The sequence below is a fragment of the Penicillium soppii genome, assembly GCF_028829465.1.
Source record: "Penicillium soppii strain IBT 18220 chromosome Unknown utg000005l, whole genome shotgun sequence".
In the NCBI taxonomy this organism is placed as follows: Eukaryota; Fungi; Ascomycota; class Eurotiomycetes; order Eurotiales; family Aspergillaceae; genus Penicillium; species Penicillium soppii.
Window position 1 is genome coordinate 914,614 of NW_026643235.1, and position 27,887 is coordinate 942,500.

The window sequence follows — 27,887 nt, forward strand, 5'->3', positions numbered from 1 at the left end:
TGCAAGCGAGCCTCCAACGGGGTTATCAAACAAGGGACACGAACTTGATCTTCACAAAGGGACGAACGTCAGGTAGCCTAGTGGGAAGTCTAGAACTTGTTGAAACAAACTATAATTCAGGGCCGCAAATCATGCTTAGCGGCAAAAGCGCTTCGCAATGCCCGGTATGTTCGCGTGGGGATGACGAGGATTACGCAACGGCGTACAGGGTGAAACGATGTCGGAGCCAACGTGGCCCGTCACATGGAGGCTAATGCATTGAGTGAGGAGATTGAATCTAAGAGGTCGACTCAGAAAAGAAAAGAAACGAAAAATCCGAAAACAACATAGTGCAAAAATTACTATGCAGCATCCATTCCCCCGGGCCACGCGCTCCTGCAGCATGGTTCGTTCATTTCCCTTTCTTGATACTAACCTTGTTGATCTCTAACGGCGAGTCAATCCTGAATGGTACTGATAGCAGGTCTATACTAGCCCGATCTTGCCCTACTGCCCTACCGGTCATTTTTACACAGCCATGATGCCTACTTCAAGAATGCTTGGACCCCGAAGATCTCCGACACGCGAGTGCCTTGTTTCAGAATGCTACAAGCCTCCATAGCTAACTTTGGAAAAGAAATAATAAAAAGAGAAGAACACGTGGATTGCCTTGTTCATGCTGATTATGATGGGTCTGCAAGTTGGATGATCGCACACTAGAATCCGCCATGGCTTTTGTACCAAATTGTAGGGACTCACTAATATCAAGGCTATCAAGATTGGAAGGTCGAAGGCTTTTTTATTTTGTTTTTGTTTACGAGTCTGGATAACGAGCTTGGAACTACTCCGTTTAGGCAAGAGACGAAAAAGTGAACATCGAAAATGGCACAATACGGATTATCTTTAGCCACGGCGGACCGCAAAGGGCAGTGGACCGTGCCGTGTGCACCACCGAAGTATGCAGATATACGCGATCATTGCTGGTATTCAATTTATTCGTCTTAATCACTGGCTAAGCCACAGTCGCCATATGATGACAAGGTTGCTCCTCCAACGCGTGTTCATCCATTCCCAAGCGAGCAATGTTTAACGAGGTCCTTTAGAATAACTGTAGACACATACAACGGACATACGTTCAATGAACTAGATTAGAATATGCAAGGCACTCCTGGTCCGAGCTGTGGAATCCCGACAACCTTATCTACGCTAGCTGCGCTAGCTGCGCCGTCGATCACTAGTCTAGTCCTGTTTCCCCCTAAAACCGAAACGCCTAAAGGCGATCCCCGTTTGTCTCGGGACCTTCAAGGCGTTTTGTACGGAGTGCGGCTTCTTGGATATGCCTCAGCTGCCCTTGGCCCCCCGCAATCAGCTCAGCCTGAGAAATTTGAACATCTGATTCTGTTTGTTTTTTTAGCACGGGCAAGAAGAAACTAAAAAAAGCCTAACCCCTGGAACTTACAGTAAATGGGTCTTTTAATTTCCCCTAACCATACCTATCACAAAAAGGAAAAGAAAAGAATCTTCATTATCAATTTTATCGAATTTACCAAGGGCGTAAATTGAACCAAGGGCGTCAACCGAAATAGAAGGGATCGTCTCTTTTCGCCATCCCTTGAGGCTTTGTGACACACTTCGCCAATCACCACTTAACGCCGCAGTCTGAAACGCAACCCAAGTTGACTTTATCCACCACGGTTGGTATAGATGCCGATAAATGCCCTGCGTTGCCCTCGCAACCCGTTCCCCGGCCATGGCTGGCCAAGAAACAATCTTGAAACACATCCACGCATTGGCTGGAAGATTTAGCCCTCTGCCACGCGCAGATACGATGGCCATGCGGCCTGCTTATTTTCTCAAAAATCGATTTCCCAAATATCAATCATTGCGGAAACAGCCTTATTCAAATGCCGACTCTGATCACCCCCGATGTAGCATGTTCTACGGGCTGCCTTCAATAAAGAGTCTTCATCGTATGGATTTCGGGCTCCAGTCAATACCCGGGACGTTCATCTTAGCTCTGGCTTGCGACTCTGCTCTAGGCCTTGGGCTGACGTCGAAATTTTTAGAAATGAGGATCGCAATATCCTCAGCCTTGGCTAATAGTAGTCTGCTGTGAAGTCAGGGATGCATACACGCTCGCAAACTTGGTCACACGAATCAAGGGGAAATAGTACAGGTGCATCCCTGTGATAATCTGAGATTCCCTGTTCTGTCTGTATTTGTGCTTCCAATCTTTGACATCTCGGCCTATACCTCATTGCCAAGGTCTATTTACTTTTAGCGTCTGTTCCCTGGTTTGTAAGGTAGTGAATTATGCATAATTATTCATAACTCGTCATTATATTCTTCTCCTGATGTCATTTGAGATTTATCGTATCTAGTTATATGCCCGATAACTTGACACATAAATAAAATAACGGCGTCTACGACAACTATCAGCAACCTTGGATGGAAGCAATGAAACTACAGTAGCAGATTCGAGAAGATAAACCGAATTGCCAGGATAAGATCTGATATATTTCGGTTCTCGTGGATATATATACACGTACCCAGGTATCTTGTTGAACATTTATGTTGAATATATATACTCGATCAGCCATCAAGAGTAAGCTGCACCGATATGAACTCTCTATAATATGTGCCAAGGTTCTTTCCCACATACCCCTCTTCTCAAACCTGAGGAATCGACGCCAACCAGTCGACAGAGATACATGAACCAGCAGGCAGCGCCCGGAGCGATATAAGCGGAAGAATGACAGTTCCCCAACGAGCCGTCGAATAACAGCAAAACCACACAAACATGAAGACAATGTCAGGTGTCCTGGACCAGCCAGCACTCAAGACAAGCATATCTTTGTTGCTTAGTGTGCGTTTGAAGCGATCAAAGGACCACAGGGATTTGAAGTACATTGGCAATGTGATTAGGAGTGCGAACAGCGAGAAAACCCGCCAAGCGATTTGCTCTGCTTGTGTGGGGAATACCGAGTTCCATCTATGCATGTAGGGAATCAGCTCAGGACTGGAATGGGGTGTGCTAATATGCAGATAGTACATACGCTGCAACGTGCATACCGCAAAATACCAGCGCGACGAACATGTAAAAATGAGCGATGTTGGTCCATTCCGTGATTGTCAGTTCTTCGTCGTCCTCTACTGTGTTGCTTGGCTTTTGCGACTCAGTGTCTGGCTCGTCTTTCTGGGGTTCGGTATCCGGATGGTGGGTATTGCTGGTATCGGAAAGCGTCGTGGATGGGTTCGTCTCTTGGGGTTCTTCTGAAACGGTCAACGTTTCTTCATCTCTTGGCCCATTGCTTGGTTGCAGGCACCCAGACACTGGCGGGTGGGGGCTATCACGCTGATTGCTATCCTCGTTGTCATCCGGGGTTGGCTTTGGCCCCTGGGAGGCCTCCTCATCCCTATAGCCGCTACTGCCGGTTCCTGTTGGGGTTTCGGGATCTTGGGGGTTTTCCTCATCGCGGTGGGCAGTGGAACGTTCGGTCTGAGCTCTGCCTTCACCTCTGATCTCCTCTACTGTCTCGTCGAGTTCGGCTTTATATTCTTTCCAATGCCTCTTCCAAGTCCAAGGCGCGAGGACAACTTTCAATGCAGCGAGCTCAAGATAGAAAAGTTGGACAATGAGGCTCCATGCCGAAGGTTCTTTCTTTTCGGTGAGGACCTTCAAGTGAATCCAGTTTCCAGCATTTTCGCTGAGGATATCTCTGAGTTGATGCGACATGTCCCCGGAATCTCGATCGTATGGTATGAAAATCGTGATTGGCGTTACCATGTCTTTTGGTTTGTTCCACCAGATTATGTAGGTAGCAGCAGCAGCAGCAGCGACATAGGCCACCGTCGTGATTTCAATGGCTGTAATTGGCAAGTCGTATGCTCTTCTGGCAATGATGTTGACTGTTACCCAGCAACTTTGAAGCAAAGTGAAGCCCTTTGCGAAAGAGTCTGCTTTGGCACGATCTTTGATATCGCCAGCTCTCAAATAAGAAGGCTTAATAACGCCCGCCTCGATTAGAGGAACGACATTGCGGCTGTGAACTGGATATGTCCAGTCATCCTTGGTTTGAAAGAGAACACCATTCATTCCAACGCAGTAACCTTGAATAGTGCCCCAGCGACCGTTGGATTCTACCTTCTCTGGTGTCCGACTCTCGGGCGACGAAGTATGTAAATTGGGTCTGCTATGTGTCGTATGAAAAGCAGCATTGCAGCGCGCCACTGTAGACCTTGCCTGCCATAATTCCTCGGCTGCAATCCCTGCCATGAATTCAGGGGCAAAAATGGTGCCTATCCAAGCTACTATCTTCAAAACATTGGCCAATATCTCCGTTTGGTCCCTTCTTGGGACAGGACCGTGCAGGGCTGTCCATGTGCACGCGAAGATCGTCGAGAGGCATGTCCAGAGAATATCCCAACTCGAGCGGGAACTATCAGCGAACTGCCAGCCTTCCAGGGCTGTTGAATTATTTTGGGCAAGCGACTGTTTGACAAAACTAAGAACCAGGAGAGGTGTGACCATCCTGTGTTCTTATTGCCAGAAAGCCGAAAACCTCAGAAAACCTCGAAGGAGATCTACAAATTGTAGAATAATCGGGGCCACAACATGAGGCTAGTTCAACAACTCAGCCACACGCTGTATAGTGGGGCACACTGTGGTACAAGCTTTGCTTGAAACATCTAACTTCTTCAGGATTTATCTCCTGCTCAGTTCGATCTGCTGTATTCTAGGTCACATTTCTTGCCTAGAATTTAAGAGGAACCAGATGTGCAGAAAGGGCCCTGATTTGTCTATGTTTAATACAGAAACACAAAATATATCGCCTGAGAGATATATCAGCGACCAATATAAGAAAGAAAATTTATGATCAAGTATGAGGTAAATAGGCCCGAGGCCTAGGACAAGAGATAATCCAATATTTGCAATAGCCCATCCGAGCGCCAAAGCACCAAACACCATGAGAGAAACCCGCTCTAAATTCTTTGAAAAAAAATACCATACAAAACAAAACAGCCCTAGATCTCAGGACCTTCGTCGGGAGTGGTCATAACCAGTGGGGAACAGTGGCAGCGAAGGATCGACCACATCATTGTAGGGTCTTCTGGCTGCCATAGAGACATCCTCATCACTGGGCGGGGCAGTAGCGACACGCGCAGGGTGGTGGGGGTGAGCCTCGGTATCTTCTTCACCCCTGGCAATCTTCTCAAGAGATGACAGTTCGGTTGTGGTGCCGTTGCGAGACCAACGGAACGAGTCGCGGTCGTCGGCGAGTGGTCGGTATTTGGTATCTGGTTTCTTGGTGAAGACGGCGTACGCAATGCCAACCAACAGGTAAATCAGGAGAACGAGGGTAAAGAGCGCGTTGAAGATGAAGAAGAGGACACCCAGAATTCCGGTCATGAGGTCGGGTTGATTGAAGACATCGGAAAAGACCAAAAGGAAAATTGTGTTGAGAGAGTTCAGCACTCCTGTAGTGATTGCGACGACGTTGGCGCCCTTGCTCATAAATGGCTTGATGATTGCGACTGCAAGCATCATGGCGAGTTCCAGAATTAAGAGAACAATGGTCTGTGCCACTGGATTTGATTGCGCAAAGGCAATGACCATTCCCTTGACGATGATGTAAACTAGAGATGGAACTAGGAAATAGTACACCGGAGCTCGGTAGTAGATATACAAGAAACCCCATTGGTTCAGGGTCGCAGGATCGGAATAGAGGGTGTATGCGGCGGTGTTGTGCTGCTGCTTAGACCGCAATCCGCGCTGGAAGACCTTAAATGCGGCGAATCCGAGCACTCCCGTCGTCACCAGCCACATGGTAATGGCCAGAACGATTTCGGCAGCCGAATCGCGACGGGTCAGCTCCCAGAGGCACAAGACACACATCTGGGGATATCCAATGCATGCGATGCGGAAGAACGTGCTGCGAAGGACGGTTTTCCAGTCTGCGGACACGCCCATAGCGCGGTCGAGTTTTGGAAGCGCTGTTTGTTTCTTGGCTAGAGCGGCACGAACGAGGAGCATAATACCGACACAGGCGACCACAAGTGCAGTGACGAAATAGTAAAAGAGGTATCCAGTCATGAAGATGTTAGTCAGTTCGATGGAGTCCCGGATTCCAACTCGTTGAATACCGCGGAGAATGATTTGACTTCCTGTCGATGAGGCTCGGCGAGTAATCGATCCACGCTTTTGCAAAACTAGGGAAACCATTTGCGAATCGGTCAATACGGTCGAAGGAGTTCCTCCAGTAGCGCGTTGGAACCAAGTCGCAATTGTTTGAAGAGCGTCCGCCCGGACGATTCCCATACTCCATTGCATGTTTTGAGTCCACGATTGGACAAACGGCGGCATGGCCACCGAAGTCATACCGGCCATTGCCTGTGTCTGGATGAACCCGAGGAAAGCGAGCGATCGGAAAGCAAGGTGGGTCGCCGTGTTGGAGTAGCCGAGAAGAGAGATAACCGTGGCTGCGATAAGGCCCAATCCAGTGACGATGGCGAGTGCCCAACATACACCAGCCTGATAAACAGTAATTCCATTGTGTACTCGGGTTTCCAAACAAGTGATCTGTTTTCCTTGAGATGCTCCATTCTTATATTTGATTTTGATCCGAATCACAGCATCGATATCGGGGACGGTATAAGCGATGCCTATGACGCAACGGGTTAGTGAAAGTCGGGTTTCCAAGGTTTCAATATTGAAAACCATTGAAGGTTGAAGATATAGAAAGGAAGAAGATAATCACTGACTTGGGATTTCTGAGAGGACACTTTTGCCCAGGGTTTGAGTGATTGTTGGTAGTTGTAGTTCAATAGCTTTCATGGGACAAAAGACCGATAAATCAAGATCGCACGGGTCGAGAGTCTTGGTGAGGGCTTTGTAGCCATATACCAATAATTCCGCTTCAATCAGTACATCTCCAGCGACGGTAGAATAACCATCAAAATTCAGACTGATCGATGAATTGCCGGGGGTGAACACAGCATTGAAGTTGTTAATCTGGACTTCGGAACTGTCGGAACATTTTGTCAGCCCCTCCGCTGAAAGAAGTCTCTCTGCTTGTACGAGATGAAGACTCTGGAGGAGGATCAGTATGAAAGCCCCGAAACGGGGGGCATTCAATTGCATGGTTCAAAACGAGTGTGTGTGAAGAGGAAGGTTGTTAGAGAAGAGGTTGTTCTTTTTTTGACGATTTTCCCTGATATCATGCAACTCCACAGTACGACGTAAGCGCCAGGTGGAGCCAAGCGATCTTCGAGGGCCAGCCTCTGAAACAAAAAATTGAAATAAAATAGAACCCGCCTCTCAAGGCAACCGTCATTTAGTAAAATGAAAATTGGATCATGGCTTTGACACTGTTCTATTTGATTCAGATCTTCCGATCAACAAAGACCCCTGTAGCTTACGTGGTATGTTGCACAATTGTACGGAGTACAGTCTACGGGTATCCTATTACCTACGTAGCTACCGTGAGGCTGGTAAAATCCTTGACACTGCTCCAGCCTCTCGGACGATCGCATCGAGATCGAGTCATCATTTATGTCGCCATCGAATATCAACTGCGTTCAGGCACAGGTCTGCGGCTAGTGTAACGTGAAATCTCTTAGGGCGCCACCTGTAAGCCTGTAGCTCGTCGAGTCGAATGACTAGAAACAGCCATTTACAAAAACAGAATGTCTCAGTTATAAGAAAACCCCCTCAGCTTACCATGTGGAGTAATTTGACACATTCCACGGATAGTTAATAATGTGACTTTGGAAAGTTCATTCCGGTGAGCTTCCAAACCCGTGGACAAAGCCCATCACTTCCGTTTTCGGAAGCCCACAAAGGATCTGATTTCCAGTCTAATTTTAGATTCTCGATTGATTTTAAAAAATTCTAGTCTCTTATTGGTTTATCATAGCGGGAGCGACCTAGGGAGAATTGGGGTTGAATTACGATCCAATAGAAATGCTCTTGACCTTAGACCGCTATGATCATGAACTGCTGTACGGAGTGTACACGCACTAGTTAGTCACAGGTGAAAGTAACTGTTTGCTTAATTATTCTTATTGAAAAATTATATATGAGACCCCGGATCGAATGAGATCCGGGGTATTCAGGTCCATAATATCAGCCATGCAATGCGGAGAAATCCATTTACAAAGGAGTAGTTCACGTCTCTGTTGAAGCTGACAGCCAAACAGGAATTTGGTCAAAATTGACGCCACATCCCACATATTGAAATTTGCAATGCATGTCTACAAATATAGTCGGCAATAACTCATCTGCAAAAGTACCTGACCTGCTAGAATATCTACCTAGGTAGATATATATATTCAGTGTTGACTACTCCATATATACCATTGACATACTTACATAGGCCTACCCATATAGACTATCCAGGACACTCTGAATACTATGAATAAAATATCAAGCTGATGTCATCCGATTATATTGTTTATATGATCCTCGTTCAATACCTACGTATCCCCCGCGCTGATCTATACCCTCCCAGGTCATATTGCGGCATGACGTACTTAAGTAGTCTAAAAACTTGGAATCAAGATTGAAGCGGCAGAAGACTTCTAATTGATTCCAGACTTAATGGTCTCACATTTTCAGGGACAAAAACAGAAATCTGACCAACTCAAGTGGATCTTCTCCATCAGATCTGTCAAAGCGATCAAACCTTGAGATCAATCCACCTAATTTTTATACGATTTCGTGGTGATGGGTGCCTCATACGCATACCACAAGTCATTGGCATCATTTCTCCGACTCCTCGTGAAACCAAGACTACACTTGAACCCCAAACCCGACGAGGTAGCATTTGTCCCATCGCGAGACAACGGCCGAAAAATCAAGACCCATATATACAAACCTAGCACGACCGGGCCCAGCCCCGTCGTAATCAACTTCTGCGGCAGCGGCTTCGTCTTGAGCACCTTTGGCAACGACGACGAGTACTGTCGCTACATCGCCGACAAAGCAGCCTACACCGTCATCGACGTGCAGTACCGCCTAGCCCCAGAACACCCTTTCCCGGCAGCCTTCTACGATGCCGAAGACGTAGTAACCTGGGTGCGGTCGCAACCAGAGCGCTTCGACATGTCGCTCGTTTCGCTGTCTGGATTCAGCGCAGGCGCCAACATCGCACTGGGCATATCATCCTCATCAGAGCTCTTCCCCGCGGGAGAGAAGAACGTCTTCGATGCCGTGATCTCCTTCTACGGACCAATGGACATGTCCATCCCAACGCCCGAGAAGCCCCAAGCCGACCGCTCGAACTGGATCATGCGCGACATCTTCCCGGCCTTTTCTCATTTGTGTCACAAGTGTCTCGGTCTGGGAGGAGCCGACCCAAAGGATCCGCGCATGTCGCCTATTCTGGCTGACCCGAAGAACTTCCCGGACAATGTCCTGATCGTGACTGCTGCGCAGGATCCATTTGCGATCGAGGCGGAGAAGTTGTCCGAGACGCTGAATAACACCGAAGGGAAGAGTTCGGTCTGTCATCGGATGGAAAACTGTGCGCATGGATGGGATAAGGAGGCGATTCAGGGGACGTCGCAGTGTGAAGCGAAGATCGAGGCCTATGATCTAGCTGTGGAGATGTTGAAGCGGAGGAGTGCGGTGCAGAACACTGGGATAATTGTTTAGAGTCATCGTTTGATACCCTATTTTGCGCGTTAGAGATTATATTGTTAGTCAAGTCGCCACTTGGCGCTTCCTTCAAAGAGCGATGGGAAATTTATAAGTATGCTTCATGATAGGAATGCCACTGGTTATGGAGTATGGAATTTGAGACGAGATAGTAAGGAGAACGACGGGAGAATGTTATCCCTGCTGCGAATTGTAGCCTGAGGCCAAAACGAAATTTAGAAAGACAAATTCCACCTTGGAATGCTATGCACCGAAAGATTTAAGAGGAGAAAGATGTGGAGAATAAAACATAGAAATGCAAGTCAATTGATGCAAAGTCTATTTGTCATAGTAATTTGTACAAGGTTTATAACCTACTCTATATGTACTCTATATACACCCCAGCCGTCTATAATCATATGCTTATCTCTGCATTTCTTCGTCGTGAGGTGCGTGAACAGGCGCAGGTGCAGCCACAGTAGTGTTCTCCTCGTGGTAAGCATGTTCCTTGACCTCGTAGCGGAACTGCTCATCCTCTTCCTTGAGTTTCTCCTTGAGCATTTTGTTTGCTCTCCAGACGGGCTTGCACTCGAACAGACGATCGACCTTCTCGAGTGGGATACCGCTAGTCTCGGGGATGAGGAAGAAGGCGAAGAAGAAGGCGAGGAAAGAGAGAGAAGCGAAGAACATGTACACTCCGTAGCCCATTGCCTCAAACATCTGCTCGGTGAAGCGAGAGATGAGGAAGTTGAAGAGCCAGTTGCTAGAGGTGGTGGCAGCCTGAGCCAGGGAACGGAAGTTGGGGTCGAAGAACTCGGAGTTAATAACCCAAGGGGTACCGTTCCAGGTGGGGGTATAGACAGCAGTCCACAGGTAGAAGAAGAAGATGGCTGCGATACCTCCACCATTGAGGGAGGTACTGGGGTTGTCCTCGGGCTTGACAACACAGATGTAGGCACCGATGATCCACATGCAAATGGATCCGGTCACGGCACCACCGAGAAGCAGGTTACGTCTTCCGACCTGATCGACAAGGAAGAGGAGCCACACAAAGGTCATAACAGCCTTAACCACACCGAAGATACCGGTCATCAGGTTCACAGTGTCGCTGTCGACACCAATCTATAAGAAAAAATAGTTAGTATCGATGTCATTGCAGCTGCCACGGGAGGAATGCGATCGTACCGATTTGAAAATTGTGGGCGAGTAGTAGTTGATGGCGTTAATGCCGGATCCATTCTGCCAGAAGAAGAGCATGCATCCCAACATCAGACGGTACATAACATTCCTGCGAGTGGCGAGAGCCTGGAAGGGCTTCCAGAAACCAATGCCGATGGAAGACTTCTGGTATTCAAGGGCCTGGTCAATAGCGTTGACTTCCTCGGTGATGTAAATGTCGTCGGCATCCAATTGGCGGATCCAGCAAAGGTTCTCCATCGCCTTGCGGCGACGGTCCTTGAGGAACAACCAACGGGGCGATTCTTTGATCCACAAGGCTCCAATGAAAAGTAGACCAGATGGAATTAGTTGAATCGCGAAGGGAATGATCCACTGTTCGTGGTCTGAAGGTAAGTGTTGTTCAACACCGTACTACCGATTCTAGATTAGCTTATCTGAATAGACGGGACGATCGATGAAATTTTCAAAGATCGGCAAAGGGAGACCCACGTTGATCCAGAAACCAAGCATACCGCCGATTTGCCAGCCCAGCTCATACAGACCGACAAGTCGTCCTCGAATGGCTGGTGGCGCGAGCTCGGATAGATAAATGGGAATGATGTTCGATGCCACACCAGTACCCAAACCAGACAGTACACGACCAGCGTAGAGAATGCCCAGTCCTCGGGCACTATTGGCACCAAGTTGTAATCCAGCTCCGAGAAAGAAGATAGCAGCTGCAACTGCTAAACACATCTTGCGGCCGATGAAGTGACCCATTGCATATGTTCCAAGGGCACCGAAGAAAGCACCGGCAATGAAGAGCGAGACAATGTTTTCGCTAATTAAATCTTGTTGGGATTTAGACATCGTGTCGATACCGAATTCTTTTTGGAAAGATGGTAATGTGATAGTTGTACCGATGAAGGCACTGGTATAACCGATCATGTTGGAGCCGCATGATGCAATAGCGGCGAGTGTATAGACACGCCAATTGTAGACGGATTTGGGCGTTGGCCGATCCTCGGCGAGTGTGAGAATGCCCATGGCTCGTGAAGGGGTGCAGCCAAGGTGTGTGAGGAGGGAAGGATGAGGTGAAGAAGGAGGGAAAAAAATTTCTGATGAAAGGAGAATGGAAGAAAGGAAAATGGGTCGAAAAGGGCTGGGATGGGGCCCTAAGTAATAGCTGCTATCCCAATGGATTGTGGGTGTCGAAATTCCCCAACTGAGTGCTCTCCACAATACACGTCGCCTATAACCCCATACACTGGGGCAATATGGGGTTCGAACTTGAGGCTATGATACAGCAAGGATTACAGATGCACGGAGAATGTGGGAACATGGCCCGGGGTAGCGTTTTCCCCGCGAGAAAACATTAAACATTCAGCCGGCAAATAAGCTTCAGTATATATCCAACACGGGGACCCTACTTCTTCGATGAAATCATCAGGAATATCTTTTCCTAGTCTATTCGGTAGAACATCGGATGCTCATGATTTTTGAAGTTTCCAATTTGAAGTTTCAAAAAGGCAGTGAGTAGTATATAGGCGTTCGTGCCAGGTACTTCTGCACCTGCATACTTCTGGAGACGAGTCTGCGTTTAGCCGTCGAGTATGTATAGGGGCACCGGTGAAGGTTCGCCACAGGTATTCCACCCCGGATCAGGCGGAACTTGCACACAAAATTTTAGCAATGTGGAGAGAGAGAGACTGATACAGCAAAGTCCCGCTTGTTAAGCGAATACCCCGAGATCTAATTTCCCCAGTTGTTCAAGTATCTGCATGTTAAAAGTGAAAAATCCTTCGTGGGGAAGAACCCTTAACCACAACGTGGAGTCGGCATTTTGCCGAGCTCCCACTTGGGAAGGTTTTTAAGGTCGGAGTTCCCACGGGAGAGGGATAAGAGTCTGATTTGCTCGGCCGTGGATGGGGTTCGTACATACACTAAACCCTATTGGGATGGTCACGTGCACAATGCATATCCTTTTTGCCTCAACGTTATCATCAACATCTCTATTGGAGAATATATGCTCATGCATTTGGTTCTTGCATCATATCTCACTCCTCTCCGGAATCCCACACTCCCACAGTATCATCCCCGGAAACGGCGGCACAGGACTCCACTCATCAGTGATAGTCACTTTAACGCATCGCACTAAACGAAATTCCGGGATCTCGGGATTGGGGAGCCGTTTGACTCGAACTACTGACGAAACAGGAGGGAAGGAGAGATTATGCTGCATCACTTACGTTACACTGCATGTCCCCCCCCCCCTAATCCCAAGGGCGTTGTGGGATATCAATGTTGAACAATAGAAGACAATAGAAGACAAGATAATAGAAGACAAGATAAGCTCTTTTCGGCCCGATACCCGTTTGAAGGAAGCGGTGGCGGCTCGGCCTTATACCTGAATTGCATTGACGCCGGAATTAAGAAAGCGACCGGTAACTACAATAATATTGTATACTTGGGAGGAAATCCAGTTCACATTCTTATTGTTGAGACCACTTAAGAAGGTTTGTTGACAATCCTGACCTGCCACGACCCACCCGTCAACCGATGTATGTTTCAGGGGTGACCAAGCTATCATACTTCTAGATCGATACCTAGGTATGACCTGTGGCACTTTTGGCTCTGGCGAAGTTCCAGCTATACCTAGGTATCAACTTGATGTCTGGGATTTGTTCGTATTTGTCGCAATCTTACAACCAGGCTATTATTCCACTCGCAATGCCTCTTAAAACCTACCCGAAACATTCCATTAAAACTTCAGGTTTCAGCAACGCACGTTCCCCATTTGTTGGCATTATTGAACACAAGGCTACATGTTGGTCTGTGCCTTTATGTAGGTCACACGTTGACCACAAACACTTCGGGACAGTGTTTGGCCACACAGCCTCCGTAGCGGCAATTTTCAAAAGACTTTAGTTATGTGGAAGAAAGCTCTGTCAAGGATTCCCTTGGCACCGTCTTGCCGAAAAATGTGGATTGAACCCGGCTGAGTGTGGAAGGGGTGTGAGGAATATGCAATAAATATCCCCTTTTCAGTGATCTCCAGCCACTCTTTCGGCACACTCAGAGTGTTCCGGCCTTCAATAATACGTCCAATGGGCAGTATGGCGGCATCTTGGCTACCTTTGGCCAGGATGCCGACAAAACTTCCCTACTTTGGTAGCGGATTTGACTAAAGTTCTGGGCGAAACTTGGCAGCCGGACAATGTCCGTGTTAACTCTCTTCCATGATTGTTGGGAATCAATGCATTACCCATGCAGTAGCGTTGCAAGAAATATTTGCCAAGAAGCTCTTGATATCAGTTGAGATGAAAAGCACCAACTTCTCAACATGTCCGAAGAGCCTTCCAAGCAGAGTGGATAGAAAACCATACAGTCATCTTGATAAATAGTGGATACTACCATTGCTCATGGAATAGGAAGAAGAATGATGGTTGATAACTAAACTATCTAGTGGTGGCCTGAAAGCTCATTTATATGAGCGTGGCGAGAGGGTAAATATGCTAGCAAACAGGGGTGCATTATGTATCACACTTTCTGCACGACTTGATTTGACTTGAAAATGTTGCTGCTGCTGATTTCGTGGACTTGAAGTGCCATTGCAGTCATGTTGATATGACCCGTTGTACAACTATTTAGCTCGGAGCGTTCTTGATAAAACGGGAATTTTTCATGCACCAAGCAAAGGTGAGGGATTTGAGCGATGACTTACGATCGCATTGAGAACAGAGATGAGATCCTGAAAACTTTTGACACTTCAAAAAAGCATTATGATTGACTTGAAAAATAAAGGATTTGTCAATGGAAGCTTGCGGTTGTCCACAAAGGAAACTGATTGCCAACGAAGCCGATATATCAGCTGTGGTTGAACAATGATTAAAGAATATCTGCGCATGGAAGTAATTTGTTAAATTTATGTCGACATGTGAATTCCTTGTCTCATGCGACTTGGGCAGAGGCGTCAACGTCCGTGGACAAGTTTCACGAGTAAAGGAACGCAAGTTGAGAGCCTGAGGCAAAAACATTCAAATTTGGGCCTGAGGCAGGAACACGTGTTTAGCTTTGGTCGAGCAGATCACAGAGAAATCAACAAACTTGCCATTTTCTCCAAAGCCCAAAAGATTTGATTTGATCAATACTAGACTTCCAAAAAGTGGCAGTTAGGTATTTCTCTGGAAGTCCTCAGAGCACGCAGATACGTAGACTCTACGGTCACGACCAGCTTCAAAGCGGGGGCATTTATCTACGAATCTTATCGCTGCGAACCTCAGCGTCCAATAATTGAAGTAAGGTGGGTTGAAATCAATTCATGCACTTTGTTGTACGCGTTAAAAAAATATTTGTCACAGCACTGAAGGATTACCAGAAAAGCTAACGATACGACTGCCTTCAACTCGAAATGGAGAACCGAATCTCGCTTGGCGCGATTCAAAAAACAATCTGGGACGGACGCATACCTTTAGAAATCATTCTGGACCCATCCGAAAGTCGAACCTTTGACAAAACAGATCCATATCTTGTATGTCTTTGGTTTTCTGAGCCTACCGATGACATGGCACTGATAGTCAATTACTAGATCGCGTGTCCACGCATCTCATATCTCCCCTCGTTGCTCCCAAGGCTTCGAACCTTCTTCTCCAATTCATTAATAGAACCAAACTCTGAGCCTCACGAAGGCTGGTTCGAGTTTGAGGGTGTACCTCTAAAATGGCACTACCCCATTGGTCTCCTGTTCGACCTCTATGCCGGAGCAGCCCCTGCTTCGAAGACAGTTACTAGAGGTGACGAGTCTCCCGAGAGTAGCTCACCGCTGTCATGGCGTTTGGTGCTTCACTTTAGCAACTGGCCTGATGAGAATCTCGTTCGGCTTGATGCCAATGGAATGGTCATGAACGATGCCTTCATCAACAGCGTGAAGGAGGCGGATTTCCTTCGCAATGGTACAGCCAAAGCCATCATGAGTCTCTCGAAAGAAGACTCATCGAATCTTTGGAGAGCTGTCGAAGAAGGTGAGTGGTATCTTGTGTGGATATATATCTACTCAATGTTATTCTTTTGGTATTGCTTTAACACTATAGCACAAGTGGATCTCCCATCATTCCAGCGCATATCAAACATTCTTCTGCCTCAGCATTCACAACCCTTCCGCAACGTCCCGATTCGGATCTTCTTGCCACTTCCACCAGATAACAATTCTCCCTCCCTCAAGGTTGTACAATCACCACTTCCACCTTCAATCCCAGCATCGAGCATGCAGGCAAGCCAAATCCTGAGCTCCCGTACCGGCCCTACCACTCAACCTCAAACGGTCGGCACCATTCTGCACACACTTCTTCCAAACTTATTCCCGAGCAGGAGAACTCCGGTACTTGCAAAGCCTGTGTTACATGGGGCCGTGATACCTATGTCCGCCCCGATTGAAGAAGTTGTGAGAAGCTCTGCGTACGGAGACGGATGGGCTTATCTGGTAGTTCGGATGATGGGTTGAATCAGGATCAATGAAAAAGTATAAAGATAATTTATTTTGCTTTCTGATCTGACTACACCTTCCCCAGAGAATAGAAAAGAACACATCATGGATACAAAGTAAAGATTTGGTCTCGATTTGATCATAATTCTTTTGAAAACAGACAACCAAGCGCAAGGATGCTAGTGGAGCGTCGTTGATTGTAAACGAATGTAGATATTATTGAAGTTCGCCAGAAGACTATGTATGGTACTCTAGAAATTCAAGGTGCGATCTTCCCTATTGACAAACTGTTTAATAGCCCGTAGTAAACGGGCTGTCTTGCGTTTCTTCATATATCGTACTTGCGTGATGTCTGGGACAGAAGGTAGAGACGACTGCGAGTCGCCATGGCTATGTTGATTAATGGGAGGACTTCGAACCAGGTCCGCAGGCCACTCGATTGGAGTCAAGGGCTTGTTCTCGTTCACCGGACGGAGATGCTGGATACTATGGGAGCGGTAGGAGGTGCTCCGAATAAGGGGACTGAGGGTGGTGTCAGGCTGGTAGGGCGGGAACAAGGTACCGGTTTGCGTGTTTGGGGTGGTTGTGGCCCCATGCTGGTATTGCATGCTTGGGGGTACAGACTGAGAGACAAAACGGGGAACGGGGTCCTTAGGAACTCCAGTAATTGGGTCTGCTTTCTCCAAGGATGGTGTGCCTTGGCGGCCAGTCTCAAGTGACTGCGTGTTTTGAGTATGGCTGAACGGACCACGCCCTTGGATAGCAGTGGGAGAACCCTCCTGGGTAAGGGACAAGGGTGACCTAATGGAGGTGACAGCAGTTGTCATTTCTTCCGTGGCTGGGCTTGTCGGAATAGTAATTTTGGGAAGAGTGCGAAGATTGGTAGTCATGTTGTCCACATGCTGATAGTCGAGGAATCTTTGCACGTTGTCGAACTTGGGCAATTTTGGCAACTTTTCCACTTCTGACCTCAAAAGCCCGGATCCTAAACCTAAATGAGGACCAAGAATATCCGAAGAGGCAACCACTGATGGCTCAGGCGCCGCAGAGTTTGGTAGGAGAAGATTTCTTGCGGTATCAGGGTTTCCTGGACTGCCCATAACAATAACCCCGTCACGTTCCTGAAAAACTGCTCCTGGGCTCTCGACAGCCAGCTGTTCCAGGTACTTCTGACGCTTCCTGAATTTGGAACAGTTCTCTCCCTTGGAACATTTATGGGGCTTTGGGATAACCTGCTCAATCCCAACAATTGAGACAGACTCCTCTGGTGTGATCTGATTTCCTTTTAGTCCGTGGACACGGGAAGAGAGAATCTGGCCAGTGGGAGACACGGACATTGCATAATCCCGCCTTTCAGGAGAGGTTCGTCCAGGAATCACTCGTATCTGAGACTGAAGGTAATGCTCAGTAGCGAGCTGCTCGTGAGTTAATTTCTCGGGAGAAGACCGTCCATGAGAAGAACTCGATTCAGAAGAAACTCGAGGCAATGCTTCCAGCGCTGTCTCCGGTTGCGTCTGCATGGTGGCCTTGAGGTGGTCGATTGAACGCATGAGCCGACGACGCATCCCAAAAGAGTGGATGTTGAGTTCTTTGAGATCCTCAAACTTCAAGTCCAGCAAGACTATACCGGTGATATCATTGATGAGGAAATTCTCAATGACAGCTTCGTCGTAAGTAGCATTGCGTAGCCATACAGTAACTTGGGAAGGATCCCAGCTTAGGATCTCTTCTTCGGTTACCCGCGACACATCAGGATGCACCGTCTGAGACCTCGGTGTATTAGGAGATGGATGACGTGCAGGAAACTGATTGGAAATGTTTGGAGAGTATGAGAGCTGATTTGACGTGTTTGGAGAGTATGGGAAGTGATTGAGTGTGTTCGGAGAGAATGAGAACTCATTGAATGTGTTTGGAGAGTATGGAAAGTGATTGAGTGTGTTTGGAGTGTATGAGAACTGATTTGGTGTGTTTGGAGAGTATTGGAACTGCTTTGGTGTGTTTGGAGAGTATGGAAACTGATTGGGAGTATTCAAGGACTTGGCGAATTCAGACTGCAGGGGTGACCGCTGAAAAAGAATATCAATTTCTGCGGTGGATGGCTCGTACAATGAAGAGGCCCTGGAGCCCCCAGAGCTCTGGAACAGATGAGGACCCGAAGGGCCTTCGACCAGGCCGTTTTCAAACTGAATATTGGGCAAGCTCGTTTGGGCGGCCTCTGGGGTTCTTGATTTCGGGCTCGCTATTTCCGGGCTTGAGAGAGTGGTACTGGTGTCATAACCGAGCTAAGTGTTCCATATCATGTTAGAATCTATACATGGTTATGATATAATGTCTGGTTTGCAACACTTACCGATTGCATACTCCGCTCGAGAGATTCATTGTCCGAATCATTTTCCTCAAAATCTGTATCATCAAATCGGGTTGCTTCTGACATAGGACGCCGTTTGGCAATTGTCTTCGAGGGATAGAATCGCCTATGGGTTTCCGTGCGAAGCGAAGTAGGTACTGCCCCCCGCCGAGAGCCTACCGATGAATCCTTTATACAATTAGTAATGACTATTTCAACTTCCGAATTAGAACCTACCATGTCGTATACCGTGATCGATTGGCCTTCAAGGCCATGGATAATTTAATGAACGTGTTGTTAGAGGTTCCCGCACAGCAGTGAACCAACTGCAATACTGAAATAGAATAAGAAAATAGCCTCAATGTGAGTGGAGATCCAGATCACAGTGGAGATCCAGATCACGAGAGAGTAAGGAAAAGGAAGAAATTCAACACAAGTTTGTGATACATGGGCAGTTGGGTTATATGTAACTATTGTTGTGCACCCACACCAAATCTTATTACCGGCTTGAAACACGACAGACAGAACGTTGGAGCGGGCGGCACGAGCGATCTCACCAACCCAACTTACTATTCGATGAAGAAAATAATAAAAAGCCCGTGACATGCAATTTTGGTGAAACTCGGCGGCAGCATATTTTTTGAAAATCGGCAGAGAACCGACAGACGAATGGCTGGGAGCAAGGAACAAGGGCATTTGTGATGTGATGCGGAGTGACCTGCTTGCAGTAGTTCAGGTTGACTGCATGCACTTCGCGTTAGCACCATCCAATTATAACCCATCAACAACGTTTTTGAAAAGTGAGGCACCTTAATTCTGAATTCTAATGGGTTTAATAGGCTCCAGTTTATCTCAACCGTGCGTGTGTTGAAGTTTGTCCGACCGAGAAGCAGAGATGTGACTGGCCTGCATTTAGCGCCCATGCAGCAACCCTCATTCCCCACCTCACCTATAGGAACCTGAAGGAGCGTGGCGACTCGATATCGACTTTTAGCGCCATGCTACTCACGTATGATCCCGTGAATAAGTGCATGTCAAGGTGATATTTAATTGTGATTCCATCCCTCGAATCATGTCCGTTTCTCTTTTCCCTCTACGTTGCCGGGGTAATGCTCACTAACAGCGTCATGTCTCAACACTTGAGAATATGACTAGTCATATTTCTCAATGGTCTTTCGGCTCTTAGTATGCGTTAATGGGGGTAAATATGGGCTAATGGCTTAGTGGCTTGAACAGCTTACCCGTTTCAATTTCAACGCCTATGTTTATTTTTTTAATTATGCATGCATACATATGTATGTACCTACTTAGCTATGTATATCCAACCTAGGCAATGTGATATGAACATTGGGGGCTCCAAGGGTCTGTGCCCAAATGATGTACTAATGCTGGTAAAACCCATGATTTTTTGACTACTTGCTGAAGAACGCAAGGACCAAAGTTGAACCTTTCAATTTTACTACAATAACGGGTACGTACAATATTTGTACATAAGTAGTCAATATACTCTCCGAAAAACCCAGAATCGAGCGACTTAGAGGTCCACCGTGACTATAACGATGGTATTTGATCTGTCAATGTTCTCAGTCTTCGGATTTTCACACCGGTTGGTTATGCTCAAGTAGGTCTGGAGGCTATTCTGTACTACAAGTGGAATGAGAATGTGCCAACTATGTGGTGCTAACTATGTGGTGCATGTCTTTCAGTCCCTTAGAAGAGAACTCAGCCATACTTTTCATATCGACTGTAGATTGACAAGCTCCGTAAATTTATGACAGAGTTTATTTCTGGTATAAGATGTGAATTGACCTGGAAACAGCAGAAAAACATTTTACAATCTTGGTATACTATACGAGCTAAGCTGTGAACAAGGAAAACTGCTCTTTCCCTCCCTGACCCGACAGAAAGAGATATTACTCCGTACAGATTGAAAGTTGTCAAGCCATAATGAGTCTTTGATAGTAGTGACACATGCAAGAACCGCCTGGATTGAAACGTAGTATTTGCCTGATTATAATCTGTCGACTGGATCACTTTCCAGCCCAATGGGCACTAAGTCGTGCAACGAGCTAGATTAAGATTACCGAAACACGAAACAAGTTTAAAAATTGATCGGAACAATGTTCCAAGAACTTTGGAAGTCAATTTCCCTGTCAAAATCAGAGACATCGCGGCGTACACCGACTATAAAAGTTTGCTTCTGCTGCTCGTTGCTCGCTGCTCAATACTAGATAGTCCCCAAAGCCTTGCTTACCTAGAACTGAATGAACGAGATTGTAGAATATGAATATTACAATTACGCCTGGGGCTGGTTAAACAAACTCGATTCAAGTACCACGGGAAGGAAATGTACCTGGTTTTGAGCAACTCGTGCCATGCACCAATTGTTACAGTGCAGAGATTAATAGCAGAGATATAATTTGGATTATGCAGCCGAGCACAATGAGACCGAGACCGAATGCAACACGCAATGCACGATATTAGGGATGGTTCCATAATTTGACAAGGTGCAAAAGATATCATTTGAAGAGGCTGGATGTTGAAAACTCAATATTCGGTAAGAACATTCGTAAGGCAACCAATAACCGAAGGGATCGCAATGTAGACCGAGCGATTGAACTCCGGATGATACAATATTATCAATAGAGTTGTTTCCAGATTAATAACCTGATACAGGAACTAAAATGCAATTCCTACCTAACTAGGTACCGAGTGTGTGGTTTGTCAAGTCAAACTCGATTCATACGTTGTATTCTATAATCGAGCATCTCATTGTGCTTCTAACACACAATTAAGTGGCTGGTAAACCTCAAAAAACCGACCGTCAAGCTTGGTTCTACTCCGTACTTACGTGTTAATGATTGATCACTTAATTTTCTAGCCTGCATATGCGAGAGTCAAGCTGCAAGTGGCCGTTGATCGGAATCCGAAGGAAAGAAATACTTGGCATCCGCATGGTCACGTCGGAAAGCACAAATGAATGGCTTGATTGTGCTAATTTGGAGATGGATAGAACTCCCGAAGCTTTACAAGGGTTTATTAATAGTAAACTGATCCAAAGCAGACAAATGCAGGTTAATTTTGATTCCAAGATAAAAGTCTATTGATAACCAATAGATCTATATGGACAAACTTATTAACACAAATGAAACAAATTAGCTCAATTTTGTGCCAAATGTGGGCGGTTAAATGTTGCTAATTAAGGGAGTATATGTACGCTAAAGGATGGACAGGCTTAGAAAAAAGACGCTAAATCTTCATCACATCACATCCCCCGCTCGAAGCACAGAGCACTTAGTGGGTCTGCAACTTATACTACACAAACACCACTAAGAGCCCTGATCGGTCCAGTCAAGCAGTAAGCAATTTCCTCATTTGGAATATCTTGTCCAATAGTCACCCCAGAACCCCAAAGCTTGGCTTGCTCCACCCATATGTCACACTGCTCATGTGCTTTTCGTTCAGGTGTGATGAACCAACCTCCCAGAGTTGACTGACCTCGGTGATTGGTTACAAGAGCTTTTAGCGGTCAGACTTCTACTAAATTTGTCTGAACCTTTGCGGCATTTTATTCCGAAATTAGCAACTTAGTGAAGATTGTGCTGGCTTGTTCCTCGTCACATCTGACCTAGCCTGCAGTCCGTCCTGGTTCCTTGCAGGCCAAGGGGCGTTGTGCCATTTAGATTTATACTATGCTAAGAAATGAAGCGTAGTAGATCAAGCACCTAGATATTTCCAGGGATTTGCCAACACTCGACTTGTTCTGTTGAATTGCAATCAATCTAAGGCTATCACATAAAGAAGTAACCGTTCAGAAGCCGAAGGCCTTTTAGATCCAATGAGGGAATGGAGGGGCCACAGATGGCTTTCAGCCACCCCTGCTAGTGTAGCCCGACTGGAGAATCTCCATCCAGTCCCTCGAGGAACTTGGACATCAAGGTGCATGACGCTAATGTCGCCATGCGACCTTGCAAGACTAAAAAAAGCTAGCTAATTGTCCCAAATTTAGTCTCAAAAGGCTGGATTGCAACATTTACCATCAGTCCTGCAGCTCTCATTGGTCACTTGCACCTGATGGCTTCCCAGTCTAGCGATATTCGGTGACGATCCAACCCCAACTGATACCCCCAATTATCCCGAAATTGCTGTCAATCTACAGATGTGCAGGTGGGTTCTAAAATAGAAACTCCCTCGAGCTATCCTGCGTTTTAAAGCATCTTGAATCCCACGATCTTAGCTCCTCATCTCGAACAACTTTCCAACAGTTCCTTTTCATTTTATTCCTTTTAGACTGCAAAGCCTGCTGGTCAGCTTTGCTATACATAATTAATATCTTGCAGACACTGAAAAGGTATGGAGGCGCGAAGCTTCTTCAATTATCTGGAGAAAGTGATAAATGATTGGATCTCAATCGAATTGCACATCTCAAACGGGGTCCTTGTTTGGTCTCCTAGCCGAAAATACAATAGGATTGACATCGGCGGATGGGCCGCTGCAGTATACTGCACCCGAATAGGAAATCTTCAGAGTTCAAACCATGATGACCCCTTGAAGCGAGCCGCCAGCAGAGATGCAACCTTCGCGCGTCAAGGACTGGACGAACCAGAGCATGATACAGAATGAACGGTGGCTTGATAGGAGAACGTCGCCTATGACAACAATCGCTTTCTCCAGTGGCACCTGGTACATGTCACCAGGGGGTTTTTTGCTTCACATGGCGCGCGTCAATGTATACATATTGCTCCTGCGTGGCCTCGCAGATATGGGGCGGTTATAAAAAGAGAAAGGCAAGAGAGAAAAGGACAACAACATATAAAAGCAAGACATCATGACCTCGAGACCCTTTGATTCAACCACACTACCATTCCAGGATTCTTGTTTTGTTTCGCTCAAGTTTTGACTTGTTCTCAGACCTTGACGGTCGAGTTCCTTTTTTTTTCTCTTTTTTCTTCCTTTTCCTCTCTGTCTCTTTGCACAAAGGATTTGAGAAAAACTTGAAAGTACAACAATTTTGTAAATTGTCCGCTCTCCTATATTGGAAATCATTGCATAGTAAGTCAGATTATGCTGTCACTGTTTTTGCCGCCGAGTCAAAATGCCCTAATCCCTCTTGGGGTTTTCAGCCCTTTTCATTATTATAATTATTTGGTTACAATTTCTTTTTCATTTCCGTAACTAACGTGAAATATAACTAGTCTCGTATCTTACAGTTCCATACGCGAAATAACGTCGTATTAAGCTGTGCTCTGACTCTACATCTATTCTTCCTTGCTCAGATAGATAAAATAGTCTCTCCGCATCCCTTTTGCTGCTGGTCAGCACTTTGCTTCTTTCTTCTCTTACTCATTTCCCTTTTGATTTCTTCATATTCATCTTGACTTTTCCTCTACTTGTCTTTCATCATCTACTTCCGTGATTCACTTACTCATCTTCGCGAACCTCACGCGTCCGTGAGAAACCTTCGATACTTGGTGCTTTTCTGCCTCAATCAAAATGTCGAACATCAAACCTCTTCTCCACCCTATCAATACAATGGAGAAACTCGACACAATCAATACAATCAACACACCCAAAACACCCTACACAATCAAAATCAAGACAGAAGACAATATCAAATATCCGTCGGAAGTTCACGACTTTAACACCAGTGTTTCCGCAAACAACAGTCCAAAAGAAGGGACTCCAATCATGCCTCCACTATCCTACCAAAAGTTTATTACGAAATATTCTGCAATTTCGCCCACTTCCCAGCCTGCGAGCGCATTCAGTGGAACCTTTTCTTCTAGCGACTCAGTCAATTCCCCGACTGAGTCCACGTCGCCGCGCACACCAGCCTCAGCTGGTCTACCTGGTCAATCCGGGAAGCGTCCGCACCGCCTGTTCATCCCGCACCCATCGAAGTTCACACCTGGTGTGGACTCTCCTCGAAGCTCAACTAGAAGTGCCACAGCAACACCTCGAAGTGCAGTACTTAGGAGTGCATCCACTTGGAGTGCAGCCCCTTGGAGTGCGACGCCTAGAAGTGCAACCGATTGGAGTGCAACGCCTAGAAGCGCAACTGGTCCTCTAAGATCGCCATTCTCGCCATCAGATTGGAGGGTACGCTATTATGAGGAACCTCTCAGCGCGAGGGGTGCAAGTCCCAGGACCATCACCTTCAGGCAAATTGTCACGCGCACAGTGACTTACAACAACAACATCAACTCGTGCACTCAGCTTAGAGAGGCACCAAAAGGGAAACGACGCAAGTGCCAGGAGACCAAGGAGAAGGAAGTCGACCAGAAAGTCGTCGACCCGAAAGTTGAATGATACTGGGATTACCACTGATGCTATTTGTCCCATGCATCTGGTTCGTCGGTAACTTTAGCGTGGGGGCTGGATCTGGCGTTGCTACGGGGCCTTTGTGTTCACAATCATACACTGCAAGTGCTGGCGCTTTACTGTCTTATTGTCTTGTCTGCTTATATCTGCTTGGTGGTGCGTTATCATGTTTTTACGCAGTAATTCAGGAAATACGTTTTGGTGGCGGCTTGGAAACGCGATATCATCTACCATCTAAGGTTGCTTTCGGACATCTATACATTTGGCACTGGGGGCTGGTTGACCGACAGTTACAGCTGACAATGGTCTGCTTTGCACCGAATTAGTGTGTTGATAATCGAGAATTATTTTTTATCTTACATTGTCTACTGTATTCTCCTCTTGATTCTGTATCCGTTTATGGATACTTTTGTCGCCAAAATTCTTTAATTGAAAAGCTTTGTCTTCATCTACCTATATGGTAATGGTTCTACTTGTTTAATTTTCCTATGTATGTATAATATTGATTTGCCATGTTCGATGTATTGTCATGGTCGCCTGGAAGGAATGAACGTGTCACTTGAACACCATCAAATCGAACTGAACTTTTTGATTAATACTGCAGCTCTAGCTAATCAACCAACATTTGATCGTCGATGGGATAGGGCAGAATTGAGTTGGAATTTGCTTTGACCATGCGACGACACGGATCACAAATCATAGGCAATGAAGTCAGAATTGGCCCCCCAAACAAAGTTTAGACTGCAGTCTGGAAAACCAACAAGCACCATCTACCACGTCAAACTGGCGCTATCCATAACCCCGGATACCACTACCGCTATCCCGCGTACTTGACGCCGTGGTGGAGGCTCCTACAAGGCAAGTTATAAGCCTCATATGACTTTTAGAATCACCTTGTACAATCGCAGCTTTTGCATTCGCAAATCACAAGACTCAAATTCTAACTTAACACAGCAAGCATTCATTGCTCCAGGCGTATTTTGACTTAGTAGCTTTATAGATCTCCTTATAAAAAAACACACAATCGGGATCGGACAACTTTCCCGACTTGACAGTTGGGCGCTACACAGTGAGATTCCAATCCACGGTTCACTGGCAGCCAAAATGCCTGTCGGCGTTCTAGGAAGAGTTCTGACTCGCACGGCATCCTACCGGCAAAGAAGTTCGCCAACTCAAATATGATAGGGCAGAGTATCTATCAAAGCAGGTTGTAACTATGCCCTGCGTCTAATCGCATAATGGATCGCAACGTACTCCGTACGGTTGGATGGATCCTGAAAGAGCATATGATTGATTGCATATGTAATCTGTAAGACCTACAATACGTCCAGTCATGTTACGCATCACTCGCGGTAATTTTACCAGGGGGAGCCATTACAGGCTCCATACATACAATATTAGCCAGTTTTCCTGACCGGGTTCCAGCAATATTACACAGCTTCTCACCGCTCTCCATGCAGCCAATTCAACTATTCTACTGTAATTTACGTGCCCAGTAAGCATAGAGAACGTGATCGCATTTCCTTGCCATTAAGTACCCTGATGTAATGAGCACGGTGTGCTGCAGGAGACCGGGGCGCCACAGTGAGATCAAACACGCTGATTAGTCCATATAGCGCCCCCATGTTTCAACCTTTGTGCTGAAGAAGTTTGACCAGGGTTACGATCTTCTGTGATTATCTGAAAATGTTACTGGTGGGTGAAGGTATGGAACGAATTAGAGGCAATTCATCCTTGATACAAAGTGTTCTTAGGTATGTGGTTTTGGTTCAGGGAGGGGCACCATGGAGGAAGCGAACTGTATGTACTCCGTACACAATGACAGTACCGGAGGAGATCAAAATTACAAGGACCACCTAATGTATTCATTGGGAGACAAACCAACAGATTTGAAGACCCATTTCCTGGAGAATAAAGTTTCCCTTGTTCTCTGAGATTATGAACCTTTACCTCTTCTGGCCGTCTTGAGTGTTTATATTGGCTCTTGGTCGAATCGTGATCACAAAGTACCTAGAACAAACATAATGTACCGTTCACATTACTGGGATTTTGACCAATGAGCATCATTGGTGACAAGGCTCCGAGGGTGTGGTAGCTGCGATTAAGCGCTGGCGCTATACCTCTTTAAGACGAACAAACAATGGAACGCCGGGGATAAAGTGATGCCCCACTATACATGGGCACTAGTAACAGTTCCTGGTCTCTGATTGAATACCTTGTCTGTGGATAGCGGTGCAAAGTGTGACGTGGTTAAGGTCAGTGATTTCCACTTTCAATATTCCAAGGCGCCCGGCTTTGACGCTGACTTATTTTTGGCAAACCTAGGCATGTCAGGAATCACATAACTTTTCTTTGTTCAAGTGAAGTCTATTTTCGCACCAATACAAACAAATTAATGTGATCACTTTTCATTACAGAGTACTAAAAGCAATGATAGAGGACTATCACCATACAACCCGCGGTATTGTGAGATTCTAGTTTAACTTGCATAACGAAACTAAATATTCTAAAACTTCGAGTCTGCCTGGGATGATCTGCATATTTAGTATCCTTCCATATCACGCCAATGACTAGTACCTTCTAGTGTCGAAAGGAGGGGGTTTATGGTGTAAAGACTATTTGGTCTGGTCTCAGATATGTGTGTAACCTTGGTGCCAAAGTAAGACCAATCACCTTGAAGAGAGATTATTATTGAGGGGCACGCATATCTCCACGCGGTGTGATTATCCCCTGTCCTATTTCTGGGCTCCTTTTTCTATTCATAGAACTTAGCTTGAGGCCACTGTAGGACCTGCATACTTGGCTTGATCTTAAAAGATGCAGGGCTGTGATATTTTTGGAACTCAACTGCATGCAAGGTATCTTCAGAAATTTAGTATTGGTATATAGAATTCTTGCTAGGTACAATGACAATCAAGAAATAATTATGGAAATCAGAATTGCGTTCCATCAAGCCGCTCAAC

The 27,887-nt window shown here is 46.2% G+C and overlaps 7 protein-coding genes across 7 annotated transcripts; 3 read left to right on the plus strand and 4 right to left on the minus strand.

The window, feature by feature from the left end:
• Positions 1–2,649: 2,649 nt before the first annotated feature.
• Positions 2,650–4,510, minus strand: N7529_005773 (uncharacterized protein; the record flags this gene model as incomplete). Its single annotated transcript, XM_057241300.1, has 2 exons — positions 2,650–2,998; positions 3,036–4,510. 2 exons carry the CDS (start codon positions 4,508–4,510, stop codon positions 2,650–2,652), a joined length of 1,824 nt encoding a protein of 607 aa, XP_057096659.1.
• A 501-nt stretch (positions 4,511–5,011) lies between these two features.
• Positions 5,012–7,120, minus strand: N7529_005774 (transient receptor potential ion channel family protein; the record flags this gene model as incomplete). Its single annotated transcript, XM_057241301.1, has 2 exons — positions 5,012–6,642; positions 6,742–7,120. 2 exons carry the CDS (start codon positions 7,118–7,120, stop codon positions 5,012–5,014), a joined length of 2,010 nt encoding a protein of 669 aa, XP_057096660.1.
• Positions 7,121–8,704: 1,584 nt separating this feature from the next.
• N7529_005775 (uncharacterized protein) lies at positions 8,705–9,634 on the plus strand (the record flags this gene model as incomplete). Its single annotated transcript, XM_057241302.1, has 1 exon — positions 8,705–9,634. The coding sequence occupies one exon, from the start codon at positions 8,705–8,707 to the stop codon at positions 9,632–9,634; it is 930 nt and encodes a 309-aa protein (XP_057096661.1).
• Positions 9,635–10,039: 405 nt separating this feature from the next.
• Positions 10,040–11,821, minus strand: N7529_005776 (sugar porter family MFS transporter; the record flags this gene model as incomplete). Its single annotated transcript, XM_057241303.1, has 3 exons — positions 10,040–10,738; positions 10,802–11,206; positions 11,285–11,821. 3 exons carry the CDS (start codon positions 11,819–11,821, stop codon positions 10,040–10,042), a joined length of 1,641 nt encoding a protein of 546 aa, XP_057096662.1.
• Positions 11,822–15,185: 3,364 nt separating this feature from the next.
• Positions 15,186–16,274, plus strand: N7529_005777 (autophagy protein 5; the record flags this gene model as incomplete). The annotated part of the gene is made up of 2 exons (XM_057241304.1): positions 15,186–15,305; positions 15,363–16,274. The coding sequence occupies 2 exons, from the start codon at positions 15,186–15,188 to the stop codon at positions 16,272–16,274; spliced, it is 1,032 nt and encodes a 343-aa protein (XP_057096663.1).
• A 233-nt stretch (positions 16,275–16,507) lies between these two features.
• N7529_005778 (uncharacterized protein) lies at positions 16,508–18,843 on the minus strand (the record flags this gene model as incomplete). Its single annotated transcript, XM_057241305.1, has 3 exons — positions 16,508–18,538; positions 18,607–18,792; positions 18,841–18,843. 3 exons carry the CDS (start codon positions 18,841–18,843, stop codon positions 16,508–16,510), a joined length of 2,220 nt encoding a protein of 739 aa, XP_057096664.1.
• Positions 18,844–24,135: 5,292 nt separating this feature from the next.
• On the plus strand, positions 24,136–24,912 carry N7529_005779 (uncharacterized protein; the record flags this gene model as incomplete). Its single annotated transcript, XM_057241306.1, has 1 exon — positions 24,136–24,912. One exon carries the CDS (start codon positions 24,136–24,138, stop codon positions 24,910–24,912), a length of 777 nt encoding a protein of 258 aa, XP_057096665.1.
• Between the last annotated feature and the right edge of the window lie 2,975 nt (positions 24,913–27,887).